The sequence below is a fragment of the Lithobates pipiens genome, unplaced genomic scaffold, assembly GCF_037356315.1.
Source record: "Lithobates pipiens isolate NorthernLeopardFrog02 unplaced genomic scaffold, aLitPip1_a1.2 Scaffold_22, whole genome shotgun sequence".
Classification (NCBI taxonomy): domain Eukaryota; kingdom Metazoa; phylum Chordata; class Amphibia; order Anura; family Ranidae; genus Lithobates; species Lithobates pipiens.
This window is the reverse complement of record NW_027507784.1, coordinates 136,854,164-136,868,982: the sequence shown is the minus strand read 5'-3', so window position 1 is coordinate 136,868,982 and position 14,819 is coordinate 136,854,164. Positions and strand designations below refer to the sequence as shown.

Genomic DNA, 14,819 nt, shown 5'->3' with positions numbered 1-14,819 from the left:
TTTAACTGCTGCCTTTTCAGTTGGTAGACTCGGCCCCCTTCCGTGAGTTTGTACAATGTGCGGTTCCTCAGTGGCAGGTCCCCAAACGCCACTTTTTCTCACGGAAGGCGATTCCGGCTCTCTACCGGCATGTGGAAGGCAATGTCCTTGCCTCGCTGGACAGGGCGGTCAGTGGAAAGGTGCATATTACCGCTGACTCATGGTCCAGCAGGCATGGACAGGGACGTTACCTGTCTTTCACGGCCCATTGGGTCACTCTTCTGGCTGCTGGGAAGGATGCAGGACAAGGTGCAGTAGTGTTGGAGGTTGTTCCGCCACCACGCCTCCAAAATGCTACTATTGGTTGTGACACACCTCTCTCCTCCACCCCCTCCTCTTCTTCTTCCTCCATGGCCTCTTCCAGTGCTCTGTCCTCAGAACCAGCGGTGCTCCGTAGGCGTTCCAGGGGCTACGCAAGTACGCAGGCAAAATTATGCCATGCCGTGCTTGCGCTGGTTTGTTTGGGGGACAGGAGCCACACTGGGGCGGATGTTTTGTCAGCTCTGCAGGGGCAGGCCGAGAGGTGGTTGACGCCACGCCAGCTTAAGCCAGGAATGGTGGTTTGCGTCAATGGCACCAACCTCCTCTCCGCCCTCCGACAGGGACAACTGACCCATGTGCCCTGTGTAGCTCACGTCCTTAACCTGGTGGTGCAGCGGTTCTTGGGCAGGTACCCCGGCTTACATGATGTCCTGAAGCAGGCCAGGAAAGTCTGTGTGCATTTCCGCCGATCATTTAATGCCTGTGCTCGGCTGGCTGAGCTCCAAAAGGAGTTGAACCTGCCCAAGAACCGCCTTATATGTGACATGCCCACCAGATGGAACTCAACATTGGCCATGCTGCAGCGGCTGCACATGCAGCAGAGGGCCATCAATGAGTACCTGTGCGACTACGGCACCAGGACAGGGTCAGGGGAGCTTGGTTTTTTCTCACCACGCCAGTGGGGAATGATCAGGGATGCATGCACTGTCCTGTCACCGTTTGAGGAGGCCACAAGGATGGTGAGCAGTGACAGTGCATGCATCAGTGACACTGTACCTCTTGTCCACCTCTTGGAGCATACGCTGCGTGGAATAATGGACAGGGCACTTGAGGCAGAACAGAGGCAGGAAGAGGAGGACTTCCTTGCCTCTCAAGGCCCCCTTTATCCAGACAGTGTTCCTGCTGTGCCACCCATCACACAGGAAGAGGGTGAGGAGGAGGAGGATGATTGTGTCAGCATGGAGGTGGAGGCTGGCACTCAGCATCAGCAGCAGCAGTCTTATAGGGATGATTTACAGTCCCAAGAAACACGTGGACTTGTACGTGGCTGGGAGGAGGTAGCTGCGGATCATGTTGTCCTTAGTGACCCAGAGGACTCCGGACCGAATGCCTCAGCTAACCTACACTGCATGGCCTCCCTGATCCTGCAAAGCCTGCGGAAGGATCCTCGTATTCTTCGGATCAAGGAGAGGGACCATTACTGGCTGGCCACTCTCCTTGATCCACGGTACAAGGGTAAGGTTGCCGACCTTATCTTGCCATCGCAGAGGGAGCAGAGGATGAGACATCTCCGGGAGGCCTTGCAGAAAGCTCTGTGCAACGTGTTCCCAGAGACTGGGATGTCACAAACTCCTGGTCCTGGACAACGTGTTGCTGAGGCATCAGTCAGAAGGAGCGGTGGAGAAGGTGGCCGTCTGACTGATGCTTTCAGACAATTTTTTAGTCCGCAGCCCCAAGGTATGATTGGTTCCAGCACCAATCGCCAGCGTCTAATTTACATTGTGCAGGAATACCTAGGGGCAAGGTCAGACTTGGACACCTTTCCCACCGAAAATACTCTGGCTTACTGGGTCTTGAGGATGGATCACTGGCCAGAGCTTGCACAGTATGCAATTGAGCTACTGGCCTGTCCTGCATCCAGCGTTCTTTCGGAACGCACCTTCAGTGCTGCTGGTGGCTTTGTTACCGATCACAGGGTGCGCCTGTCCACCGAATCAGTTGATCGACTGACCTTCATCAAGATGAATCAGTCTTGGATCACCCACAGCTACCAAGCACCTGAAGCTGATGTAACCGACTAATTTTTTTTGAAATACCACATCCCTTCAAGACTGCCTATGCTGATGCTGAGTGACTGTCCTGTTATGTTGATTGTCTATTCTCTTCCTCCTCCGCTGATATGTTGGAAGAACATTTTTGCTTCTGGGTGATGCCAGCAGCCCAATTTTTCTGCCCCTGTTTAACAGGGGCGTTTAATTACATTTTTTGATGCAATGCTTTGCAGCAGGGCTAATTCCTGCAATAAAACTAGAGTATATGGCAGAGGTTGGAGTGTGGTGGCACCAGCACCAGTGCCTAAGGCCCAATTTTTCTGCCCCTGTTTAACAGGGGCGTTTAATTACAATTTTTGATGCAATGCTTTGCAGCAGGGCTAATTCCTGCAATAAAACTAGAGTATATGGCAGAGGTTGGAGTGTGGTGGCACTGGCACCAGTGCCTAAGGCCCAATTTTTCTGCCCCTGTTTAACAGGGGCGTTTAAGTACAATTTTTGATGCAATGCTTTGCAGCAGGGCTAATTCCTGCAATAAAACTTGAGTATATGGGAGAGGTTGCAGTGTCGTAACACCAGTGCCAGCGGCCCAATTTTTCTGCCCCTGTTTAACAGGGACATGTAATTACAATTCTTGATATAATATTTCACAGGAAGGCCCGCTCCTGTGCCCACCCAGAGTAATTGTGAGGACTTATAGTGTTGTGGCACCAGCACCACAACCACCAAAGGTCAATTTTTCTACCACTGTTCAACAATGACATGTAATTACAATTCTTGATATAATCGTTCACAGCAGAGCGCTCCAGCGCCCACCAAGAGTAACTTTGAGGGCTTACAATGTTGTGGCAAAACCAACACCTTGTTCCGCCATTTCTGCAGAGCATATAGGGCAGGCCCCTACTTTCAAACATCCAATTTACAAACATCTCCTACTTGCAAACGGAAGGAGACAACAGCAAGTGAGATGAAAAAAGATGGACGACAAAACAAATTATACAGGGGTGATAACCCTTCCCTATGTTTTCCAAAAACCTTAAAAATAGTTTTTTTGACTGGAGCTACACTTTAAAAATGTACAAGTTGAAAATTGCAAACAGATTCAACTTAACACAACAAACCTACACAGTCCCTGTCTTGTTTGCACCGCCTGTATACTGCTGTTCTGAGTATATAGGGCCTGGGGGCCACACGCATTTCCTTTTTTTAATATGGGTACGGGGTTCCCCTTAATATGCGTACAAGACCCAAATAGGCTGGTAATGGGCAGGGAGGGCTACCCATGCCATTTTTCTGAATGATTTTCAACCATATTGCAGGAACCAGATATAAGATTAAAACCGCAAGCAGTTTTAAATGGTGTTATTTCCGTTTAATGTCATTTTGTGCAGGGACTGTTCTAAACACGGGAAACACGTGGCACTTCACAGGCATACTACAGACACCCCCCAGGCACCATATTTAAAGGAATATTTCACTTTTTTTTTTCACTTTAATAGTCATTAAAATCAGTGCTCCCGCAAAAACGGCCATTTTTAATAACATTTTAGGCATTGACCCATGTCCCCTGGGGCAGGAGCCAGGTCCCCAAACCCTTTCTAGGACAGTATCTTGCATATTAGCCGTTAAAATTAGCACTTTCCATTTCGAACGTTCGAGTCCCATAGACTTCAATGGGGTTCTAACGTTCGTAACGAACGTGGGGTCCGTTCGAAAGTTCTGGTGCGAACCGAACCGGGGGGTGTTCGGCTCATCCCTAGTGTACAGTAAGCTCTATGAAGGATAGACCGTTACAAGAGTTTATCTGATGCTGACATGGATGCAACAGGAATCGATTTTAAAGCCATATCCTACTGGTCACCAGTGGTGGCTGGTGGAATTTTTTGGGGGGGGGGGCGGCAAACAGTATGCCACCCCCTTCCCCCTGGTCGGTTGGTAGCACTTACCACATCGCTTCCCCTGCTTGGCGGCGGTGGCCTCCCATTCTCCTGCTCTAATTAAGTCATCACGGGGATGGAGGCTTCCTTTTCCTCCCTCCTCCATGGCAGCCAAACGGAAGTCTTCTCTTTTTGGCCAATCGAAAAACAGAGCTCACACCCGCTTTTGATTGGCCGGATTGAGGATCAGTGTTTCAACAGTGAATATTCATTTGCTGTTGTAACACACCTGGGTGGGATCGGAACACATTCTCTACGGCCTGAGCCAACCCTATTTTGAAGCCTATTAGAGCCTCTGCCTCCAATCAGGTGCTTCAAAGAAAAAACTCTGGCTGCTATAATTCATGCGCAGTGTCTTGAAAGGGGCCAGATGCATGAATAGGGGGTGGCTGTGGATAGATTAATGCTATAGATGAATCTATACAGTGCATATAGTGGTTGGCGTGGAGAGAGGTGGCGGTACCCGGGTGCCCCTAATGGATGGACCGCCACTACTGGTCACCATCTATATCTCCAATGTCAGTAACCCAATGAGCCCTACAATTTTAGAAAAGAGTGATCCGGAATGGAAGACAGTTCTTCTACTCTTTTAGCCAAAATCTCAAACAGTTATAATTATTTATGGTTCCAAAGGAATTATAGAATGGACAAAAAATATAGACGGATCTAACCTAAGAGCACATAGGTGTCCCATAATACATGAACATTGCATATTACATATTTATTTATTTATTTGAAAACTGATGCCATAAAGAATTTTCTTAAAATGGCTGTATTATAACTTAAAATAAACTTGTCAAAGACTTGTGTCTAAAACAATGTCTTCTTTAACTACTTATGGACCGGAAGATTTGCCTCCTTAATGACCAGGCCATTTTTTGCGATATGGTACTGCATCAATTTAACTGACAATTGTACGGTCGTGGGACATTGCACCCAAACAAAATTGATGTGCTTTTTTTCCCACAAATAGAGCTTTCTTTTGGTGGTATTTGATCACCACGGTGGGGTTTGTTTGTGCTATAAACAGCAAAAGAGCGACAATTTTAAAAACAATAACAATATTTTCAAATTTTTTCTTTTAACACATATCCCCTCAAAAAACAAACAAAAAAAAATTCTTCATCAGTTTAGGCCAATATGTACTCTTCTACATGCTTTTGTTAAAAAAAAATCTAGCGTATATTGATTGGTTTGCACAAACGTTATAGCATCTACAAAATAGGGGATATACAGTATTTATACTCTTCTACATGCTTTTGTTAAAAAAAAATCTAGCGTATATTGATTGGTTTGCACAAACGTTATAGCATCTACAAAATAGGGGATATACAGTATTTATGGCATTTTTATTATTATTATTTTTTTTTTACTAGTAATGGTGGTGATCTGCAATTTTTAGCAGGACGGTGACATTGTGGCGGACAGATCGGACACTTTTGACACTTTTTTGGGACCATTGAGATTTATAAAGCTAAAAGTAGCCACTGATTACTGTATAAATTTCACTGGCAGGGAAGGGGTTAACACTAGGGGTGATCAAGGGGTTGCTAACTGTATGGGGCCTTGGCGGAATCTTTGTTCCTAATCACTAGGAACAGACAATCTCTCCCTCCTCCCAGACAGAATGGGGATTCTGTTTATTTACACTATCAGATCCCCGTTCTGCCTGTCTCTGGAGCGATTGCGGGTGGCCAGCAGACATAGAGTCTGGGAGCCAACTTTCCGCAGTACAAATGCAGCGGGCAGTCCGTAATGGGTTAAGAAAAGTCAGCAGCGCAGATAAAAATGTAAGCAAACTTTTGGGGGCTATAGCAGCCAATAATTTGTTTACATGTTTATAATATCATCACTGCAACATAGTTACATAGCTATTTTTAAAAAAAGACACCAGTTCATCTGGTTCGACCAATAGAAAAAAAATATATATAAAACCTCCATAGATTCCCTTACCCACAGTTTATCCAGCAGAAAGCAAAAAATAAAAACCCTATAAAGCATGGTCTATTTCCCAAACTCCAGTGGGGGGGGGAGGAATTGAATTCCTTCCTGATCCCCTGAAGGCGATCAGATATTATTTAGATCAACTAGTATTATTACCCATAAATATTAATATCTAGCCATATTTTGTGCATTTAGAAATGCATCCATCTCTTTTTTAAAACAATTCACTGAGCTGGCTAGAACTAGTTGCTGAGGGAGTCTATATCACATTTGCACAGCTCTTATGCCCCGTACACACGATTGGACATTGATCGGATATTCTGACAACAAAATCCATGGATTTTTTCCGACGGATGCTGGCTCAAACTTGTCTTGTATGCACACAATCACACGAAGTTGGTCGGAAATTGCAAACGTCAAGAACGCGGTGATGTATAACACGTACGACAAGCCGAGAAAAATTAAGTTCAATAGCCAGTGCGGCTCTTCTGCTTGATTCAGAGCATGCGTGGAACTTTGTGCGTCGGAATTGTGTACACACGATTGGAATTTCCGACAACGGAATTTGTTGTCGGAAAATTTGAGAACCAGATCTCAATTTTTGAGCGACGGAAATTTTGATGGAAAATGTCTGATGGAGCCTACACATGGTTGGAATTTCCAACAAAAAGCTCCCATCGAACATTTTACATCGAAAATCCAACCGTATGTACGAGGCATAACTGTGAAGAAGCCTTTCAGTATGTGGAGGTTAAATCTCTTTTGCACCAGATGTAAAGAATACCCCGTTGTCTTTTGTAAGCACTTTAAAGTTAATGTCTTCTGTACCAATTTCACTATATGGGCCGATTAATTATTTATAAATGGGGATCATATCCCCCTTAATTGCCTCTTCTCAAGTGAGAATAAATGCAGATAAACTAATATTTCCTAATAGCTAAGCTCCTCCATATCTCTTAATAGTTTGTCTGCCCCTCTCTGCACCCACCCTTTTTCCCTAATAATATTTTTTTGTGCATTGGTGCCCAAAACTGCATATTCTAGATGAGGTCTTACTAATTATTTGTACAGAATCAAAAATGCAAGTGCATAACTTTCCATTTATCAAAATGAAACCTCATCTGCCACATATTTGCCCAATTTTAATCAGATCTTCAGTATTCTTTTGATCTTTCCATCTATTAAATCTTCTGCCCTTGTTGTTTTAAATTTGGATAGTAAAAAGTTTTTTTTTTGTTGACAGTAAATGTCTGGTCAATAGCCTAGGTTATGACATCATGCACAGCTCTCTCTCACTCTTGTGAGAGTTTGTCAGGAAGGGGGGGGGGAGTCATAAGAGGGCCAAGGAGAGCTGCAGGGCTGCAGAGCTGGAGGTGTGCCTGTGTGTCTGTAAATCCAGGAACAGGCAACAGCTTCAGCTGTCCAAAGTTAAAATGGATGCAGCCAGACTTAGAGGAGGGAGATTTCTGAAGAATATTTGTACTGTTGGAGCAAAACAATGTAAATGAGAAAGTTCTACATGTAATAAATAATAAGAGATATAAGAAAAAATAAATGATAAATAATAAATACATAAATAAGGCCTTATAACTCTTAGTGCTCATGCACACGGACGTTTTAAAAAACTGGCTGCAAAGCTAGCTCCGACGCCTGGAAAAAATCGGCGTTAAAAACGTGATTTTTACCGCGTTTTGCATTGGCGTTTTTGCGCGTTTTTTAGCGTTAGCGTTAAGTAGCGTTTTTAAAGAAACACATCTCTTGGCTATAGCACTCAGAAAACAAAGAAAATATGTTGCGCGTTTGTGCGCGTTTTCCCGCGATTTGCGTTTTTACAGCTCTAGCTCCACGCCACGGAACGCACTGGTCCTGGGTTTTTTTTACAGCTTAAAAACGCCTATGCCATTTGCAGCTCAAAAACGCCTAGGTGGGCATGAAGCCATAGACTAACATGGACAGCCGTTTTTAAGCTGCAAAAAAAGCTCAAAAAAGTGGCTGTAAAAACGTCCGTGTGCATGAGGCCTTAATAATGTTATCAGTGCTAATAGTATAAAAGCCAGTGCACTACAAGTAAATCAGTATCATCAATAGTAAAGTATCTGAGGATAAACACTGTTTAGACTGCAGATAAACAGTGTTACGCCATTGCGGAGGAGGTGACCTGGCGTCCAGTATATTTACTGCAGGGATGGATGGCCCCCTGGTGGCTTGATATCAGCTTGACTCAGTACTGCTACTAGTGACTTATTCTGTGTTGCCCATAATTTTTATACATTCTAGTTTAATTTCCATTATTCACATTAATGTTTGCGCAGGATCATTATGCATTCTATGTATCAATGGATGGAAGCTTCAGAATGGCAAATATGTTTTTATTACAAATTATATGAGCAGACTGCAGTGCATTGAGTTTGGCTTGTAAGTTGGAGACAAGGATGTTATTCCACTGCATACATAGCTTGGTGTTATCTCCAAACACTGAAATGGTACTTTTAATCCCAAACTCTATATCATTTCTATATATAAGGTTAAAAAGTAATGCTGAACTTTGGGGTATACCACTAATAACCTTAGGCCATCCAGAGTATGAATTATTAATCACTACTTTCTGAATACGATCTTTGAGACAGTTTTCTATCCTTTCAGTTTTCTATCCATTTTACATATTAGCAATATGTGGAGAACTGTGTCAAATGTATACTATATCCACAGCCACTCTTTTATCTAAGTTTTTGCTTATTTCCTCATAAAAAAAGCAGATTTATTTCTTAACTTTGGTCCTTTGCGAATTCATGCCGACAGTTATGGCAGAGGCAAAGGAATGGTTAACAATGGCTTCCACAACCTGCTGCTGGGGTTGAAAACGACTTCAGTGCCAGCACTGTGCATTATACCTATTATCAATAAAAGTAAATCATTTTTTCAAGTTGGACTGCATCCCGCTGGAAAAAACGCATTGGTACTGATTAGTAAATGATCATTATCGATCAATTTCAGCTCAAAAGAAACTTTATTTGCATCATTCCCTGTTGAACAGACTAATTGATCCAAGCACAAAATTATTGTCTTCACAGTGACAAACCGTTTCTGATCAACATTTTTAATTCAAAGAGATTGGATCAACACAGGCAAGTTTCCCACTGGCTTTAAATTGATGAAACATTTTCGACATCCAGTTGATTAAAGCTTATGTCCTGCCTTTTTTTAGTTTGGATAGATTAGAAAACACTTAAAGTGGAAGGCAAGTCAAAACCTAACTAAGCTTAAATCTACTCCGACCCACATTCTAAGCCTATTCTATATACCCTGTAAAAGGAAAGAGGTGTATACTTAACTATTCTGAAGTCGTTTTGGTCCAGTTACATGATTAAGTCCCAGTCCTTGCTTCAGAGAAGAGACAGCTGACAACAGATGCCTCATAGTAAGCATATTGGTGATGTCCAGGGCCGTCTTTAATATTGATTGGACCCTGGGCAAACATTTTCTTGGGCCCCCCTATGCAATTTCTCTCTCTGTCTGCTCTGAGACAAAATAGCAGCTAGACTCACTGACTTACTGAATGAGATCAGGCAGTGATTGCGATTGGTTGACAAAGGTTACAGTGTATCATTATCACTCACTGACTGGCTGCTAGAGGTTACAGCACACATTATGGCTCACCGATTATTTGCTAGAGGTTACAGCACATGACTTATGCTTGTTGATTGGTTCCTAGAGATTACTGTACATCAATACTGCTCAATGATTGGTTGCTAGAGTTTAGTGGACATCCTTACCACTCACTAATTGGTTGCTAGAGGTTACTGTATATTCTTACCACTCAATAATTGGTTGCAAGAGGTTAGTGCACATCATTACTGCTCATGATTGGTTGCTAAAGGTTATAGCACATTATCTCCTCACTGCCTGCACACCACTTCCAATGACCACCAATGTAAGGGGGGATTTACACAAACCACCAATATAAAGGGCCGCATTCAGCAGAAGTAATTATAAACAGGGACGAGCCGAACACCTTCCTGTTCGGTTTGCAGCCCATACATGCGAACAGGCAAAAAATTTGGCAGAACACATGAACACTGTTAAAGTCTATGGGACACAAACATGAATAATCAAAAGTGCTAATTGTAAAGGCTTATACAGGGGGTCCCTGGGTTACAAACCAATTAGGGACTGGCCTCCTGTTTGTAATTGAGAAATGTTCGTAAGTTGGCCTCGCATGTGCAGAACGACAATTACGGACATTTGCGATGTCCCATTGAATGCCGTTCTGCGCATGCGTGGCAAATTACAGACATTTCCAATGTTTTCCATCATTTTCCGATTCTCCGTCTGGCCGCACATGTGCAGAACGGCCGATGTCTGCCCGATGTCCGCGCAAAATGGCAGAGGCTCCCCGTAGCGCCCAGTTCGTAAGTAGGAGATGTTCGTAGGTCAGGTGTTCGTAAGTCGGGGGCCCCCCGTATGCAAGTTATTGTCATAAAAAGTGTTTGGGGACCTGGGTCCTGCCACAGGGGACATGTATCAATGCACACTTTTTTTTTTAAATGGCCTTTTTTTGGGAGCAGTGTTTTTTTTATTGCTTAAAGTGAAACAATAAAAATGAAATATTCCTTCAAATATCGTGCCTGGGGGGTGTCTATAATATGACTGTAAAGTGGTACATTTTTCCCGTGTTTAGAACAGTACCACAGCAAAATTACATTTCTAAAGGAAAAATTGTAATTTAAAACTGATCACAGCTGTAATGAATTGTCGGGTCTCAGCAATATAGATACAGATAATTGAAAAAAGAGCATGGGATTCCCCACCCCCCCATCCATTACTAGGCCCTTTGGGTCTGGTATGAATAATAAGGGGAACCCCGAATCAAAATTTTAAAAATAAATTGCGTGGGGTCCCCCTAAAATCCATATCGGCTTTTAGGAATTTGGAAGCCCCCTTTAACAAGGGGACCCCCAGATCCCAGCCTTCCCCTGTTTGAATTATTAACGGGGTACAAAGTGTCAAAATGGTAAAAAAAACAAGAAACAGCTTGGGACAAGTCCTTTATTAAAAAATAAAAAAATTAAAATGTCCCACGAAATAAGTTCACACCGCCCGACGGACCAAAAAAGAAAAAAAAAAAGCCACAACCAACCCGCCTCCATGGGAGGCTCCCATCATCTGATGCATCTTCGCTGTGACAGCTCTTATATAACTGAGGACGGAGCCACCCTGTGATGTAACTTCCCCATGGCTTACTCGTGGTGTCAGTGGGGGGCGTGGTTACCGTTTACATCACCAGTTGGCCCCTCCCCCTCACCAGTTCGACACAAATTACGTTCGGCTCGAACATCGCGCTCATCCCTATGACCTCAGGGGGGCATGATATACATAGGATTGCTGCCTCTATTTACATATCAATGCAGGTTATTTATATGTAAACACAGGGTCTGCAGGTGAGTCATCTGTACACGACAAAAGGGCAGAGCAGTAACAGAACTTCACACTGAGATATTGGGACACGGCACATGACTAGAACTTCAAGGGACATGGGCATTTAACCTGGGAAAGTTGACAAGTTTGAGGTAGCTGCATTGGGCCCCACAACAATGACGAGCCCCGGCAGCTGCCCCTTTTTCCTTGCCTTAAAATTGGTCCTGGGGATGTCATCGCCCAGGCTCTTTAGTCGTTGTCAGCAATCTCTCCTCTTCACTAGAGATGGTGCTGGAGTAATCACATGACCAGATCAAAGCAACTTCAGAATAAGTAAGTATAGGCCTCTTTTCTTTTACAGGGTAGATAGAATAGGCTTTGAATTGTGGTGGGAATAGATTTAAAGATGATCCTTACCATAGAAAAAATTAATTAAAGTCAGCAGCTACAAATACTGTAGCTGCTGAATTTTAATAAAAGGACACTTACCTGTCCAGGGATCCAGCACTGTCCTCACCCAGGTCAGTTCTTCCCTTGCATTCTAGTCCCCAGTGTCACCTTGTTTACTCCGGCAAGCCTGCTGTGACTCTTTGCAGCGTCACAGCTGGCTTACAACTGTGCCTTGCTGCACATTGTGAATGGTCCCACAGCCTTCTGGGACCTGTGACGGGGCCAAAGAGAGGAAGGCCTAGGCGGTTTGGGTTAGGGTGAAGTTCCCATTTAAGCTTAGTTAGGTTTTGACTTTTCTTACAGTTTAATATTCTTTTATGTTTTTATTTCTGTCTGTGACTGTACTTGGCAGATTTTCCTTCACTTCCTGTGCATGAAGAGTGCCATACAAGAAATTGGGGGTGGCAACATCACAGGGGCAGGAAGTCATGCAAAAGCAATATAAAGTTCTAACTTTTCTACACTGTACTAAAAAACAGAGATTTATTAAATTAAATGGTCAACTGGAAAAACTGATGACTGTATATCCAGAATAACGTGAACTAGAATAGAAAGAGTCTTATTGGTTGCTATTGATAACTCAAAAGCCAAAGTCAAATTTCAGTAGAATGAATATTCGCTCAAATAGCTGCTTCTGCCTTGTAAATGTAGGATAAACAGTGGCATATTTTGATGCTATCAGATAATACCCTGAAGAATATAAGGCATCAAAGGATGTTGCATAAACACTGCATTATAAGAAAAACTCAAAGACTAGCGTCTGGAAACTTTGGAGGAAGCATAAGCACAGAACAATTTCATTTAATTGCTTTCTATCTCTTGTCTAGCTACCTCCCTTTCCTATTAATGAAGGATTTAACTCCGCTTAGCTTTGCTCTGAAATGTATGACACATACATCATGGCTGCAAATAAACAGAGTGGTAGCTCCGACACCTGGATTATTTTCCAAACACTTCTGTCAGCACCAGAGGGACAGTGTAAAAATATCTCTAGATTTCCCTACACATTACATGGCTGCATCCAGTAAAATGCTGAGATCATGCAAAGCAAGGCACGGATGGGCTTGGGAGACCTCTATCTCCAATTGTAGCAACGAGGTGAGAAACCGGCTAAGCAATGTTTTATTAGTTCTCCTGTAATTGCTAAACATTACACCAGAGTTTTGCTGTGGGTGCACATTCCTATTTAAATTGCTCAACCCCTGCGGGACCTGATCTTACATTCCTAGAGATAGTCCTGGGGCAGTAAATGAGAGCAGAGGGACAAGAAATACTCTTGTAAGACACTGTTGTCTGAGGTTAACACAGTTTTATCATTCAGCTCCTGTTGGAGGAATAGGATTATCCATGCAATATTAGAAGCAGACTTAAAAACGTGCCCTCCGTGCGGGTAGGCTTAACCTCGCTGCATTTAGCTCATGGTTAACATTTTTTTACAGAGAATAAGTCAATATGTTGTTATATAAATGTGTACACATGCATGATAGTTTTTTGAAAAATACCAATACAGCTGAAAATATAAAAACACATTTAACATATATTAAAGTTAAAATATCATAAAAATATCATTAAAGTTGCTCCATCATGATGGAGCAACTGAATAGTAACACTCTCAAGGTTTGTTTACATCAGATTCCCTTTTCTTGCAGTTTCAGTATAGGAAAGTGCAGTCCTTCAAACTGGCTTCTTCTGTCCCAACATTAACAAAATTCGAGCATGCAAAGTTGTTGGTCCATTGAACATCAGTGAACATCACTTTCTTACTCAAGTGAGTTGATTGTAGTCCTTTAGAATACTTTTACAGTTCTACAATAAATCTAAATTGTGAAAGTACTAAGGCCCAGCTACAACCAAAACTTTTTTCCCTCGGCTTGAAATTGATTGGGGAAAAGGATAGAACCTCTGTTGGGCATCCTGTGTTTCCTGTGAGAAAAGGTTTAGCTAGAGTTGGGCTTGCTGGTTATACTGTATATCTAGTATTGGTTCAGGAAAATGTAAACTCTTACCCATCGGTACAGTTTGGGTGGCATGGGCGGCATTCTCTGTCCTCATCAGCATATTTAAAGATGAAGCTGTGTGCTCCTTGAAGACCTTCCGGACATTTTTCCACACAGTTGGGACCATCTTTAAAATTAGAGCATTTTGCACAGTGCTCAGGCCCCTGAAATTGTCACACAACTGTTAGGGCTCATAAAAAAATTAAACTAACATATGCTATTGTCATGTTCAGTATACTTTAAAGCCACCATGTGAGATCTTTAAAAAATTTCCAATGTCATTTCCCTGTAATAGACTAGATATTAAATTACCTCTCTAGCAGCACATTCTGTATATCCTACCTACCCTCCATTCCAGCACTGCAGTTCCTGTAAGACTCTTTCACATTTAATACCTCTGAGAGTTTCATGTGAATGTGAACCTTGGATGTTTACTGTAAATCTACTTTGTGACATCAATGTTACTATCATGTTTGGGGATTACCTTGTTTTGCAATTACCCTGTTCTGCAATTACCTTGGTTATTAATGATACCAGCATTTTATGTTATTGTAAATGTAATCAATTAAACTTCATTTTTCGTTCACCAATTTATTCTTTGGCTACCACATTCTTCATATAAAGTCCCAATATCCCTCTTTCCCCTTGCCCCCTTCTTTTGAATTTAATAGGGATGGAACACATGACTTCACCAGGTCATGGTTTTATTTAATGTCCTCTGGGATGGAAACACATGACCTTACCTGGCCATGGCTTCGTTAAAGGCCCAATATGTCTCTACTACTTACTTCTGGGAGTTTCAGACGGCTATGTCCCCTGCTGTGTGTTGTGGTTATATTCTGACTCTACATAACTGCTGTGTCCTGTACAGTAGTAACACATGGGTTGAAGAAAGGAATCAAGTCACACAGCAGGGGGTACAGGCACCCAACACTTCTGAAAGCTTTGAATGCTGAAGTTCAACAAAAGCTGCAGCACCGGAAAGGTAGACAATGGCAGCCTTT

At 42.8% G+C, this 14,819-nt stretch overlaps 1 protein-coding gene across 2 annotated transcripts in view; it reads right to left on the bottom strand.

The window, feature by feature from the left end:
* The window catches only part of ERBB4 (erb-b2 receptor tyrosine kinase 4), a 1,370,666-nt gene that overhangs the window by 368,620 nt on the left and 987,227 nt on the right, over window positions 1-14,819 (bottom strand). For both annotated transcript variants that reach the window (XM_077448341.1, XM_077448342.1), the window contains exon 15: window positions 13,825-13,979. In XM_077448341.1, the coding sequence (XP_077304467.1) occupies window positions 13,825-13,979 (155 nt within the window). The remainder of the gene's footprint in view (window positions 1-13,824; window positions 13,980-14,819) is intronic.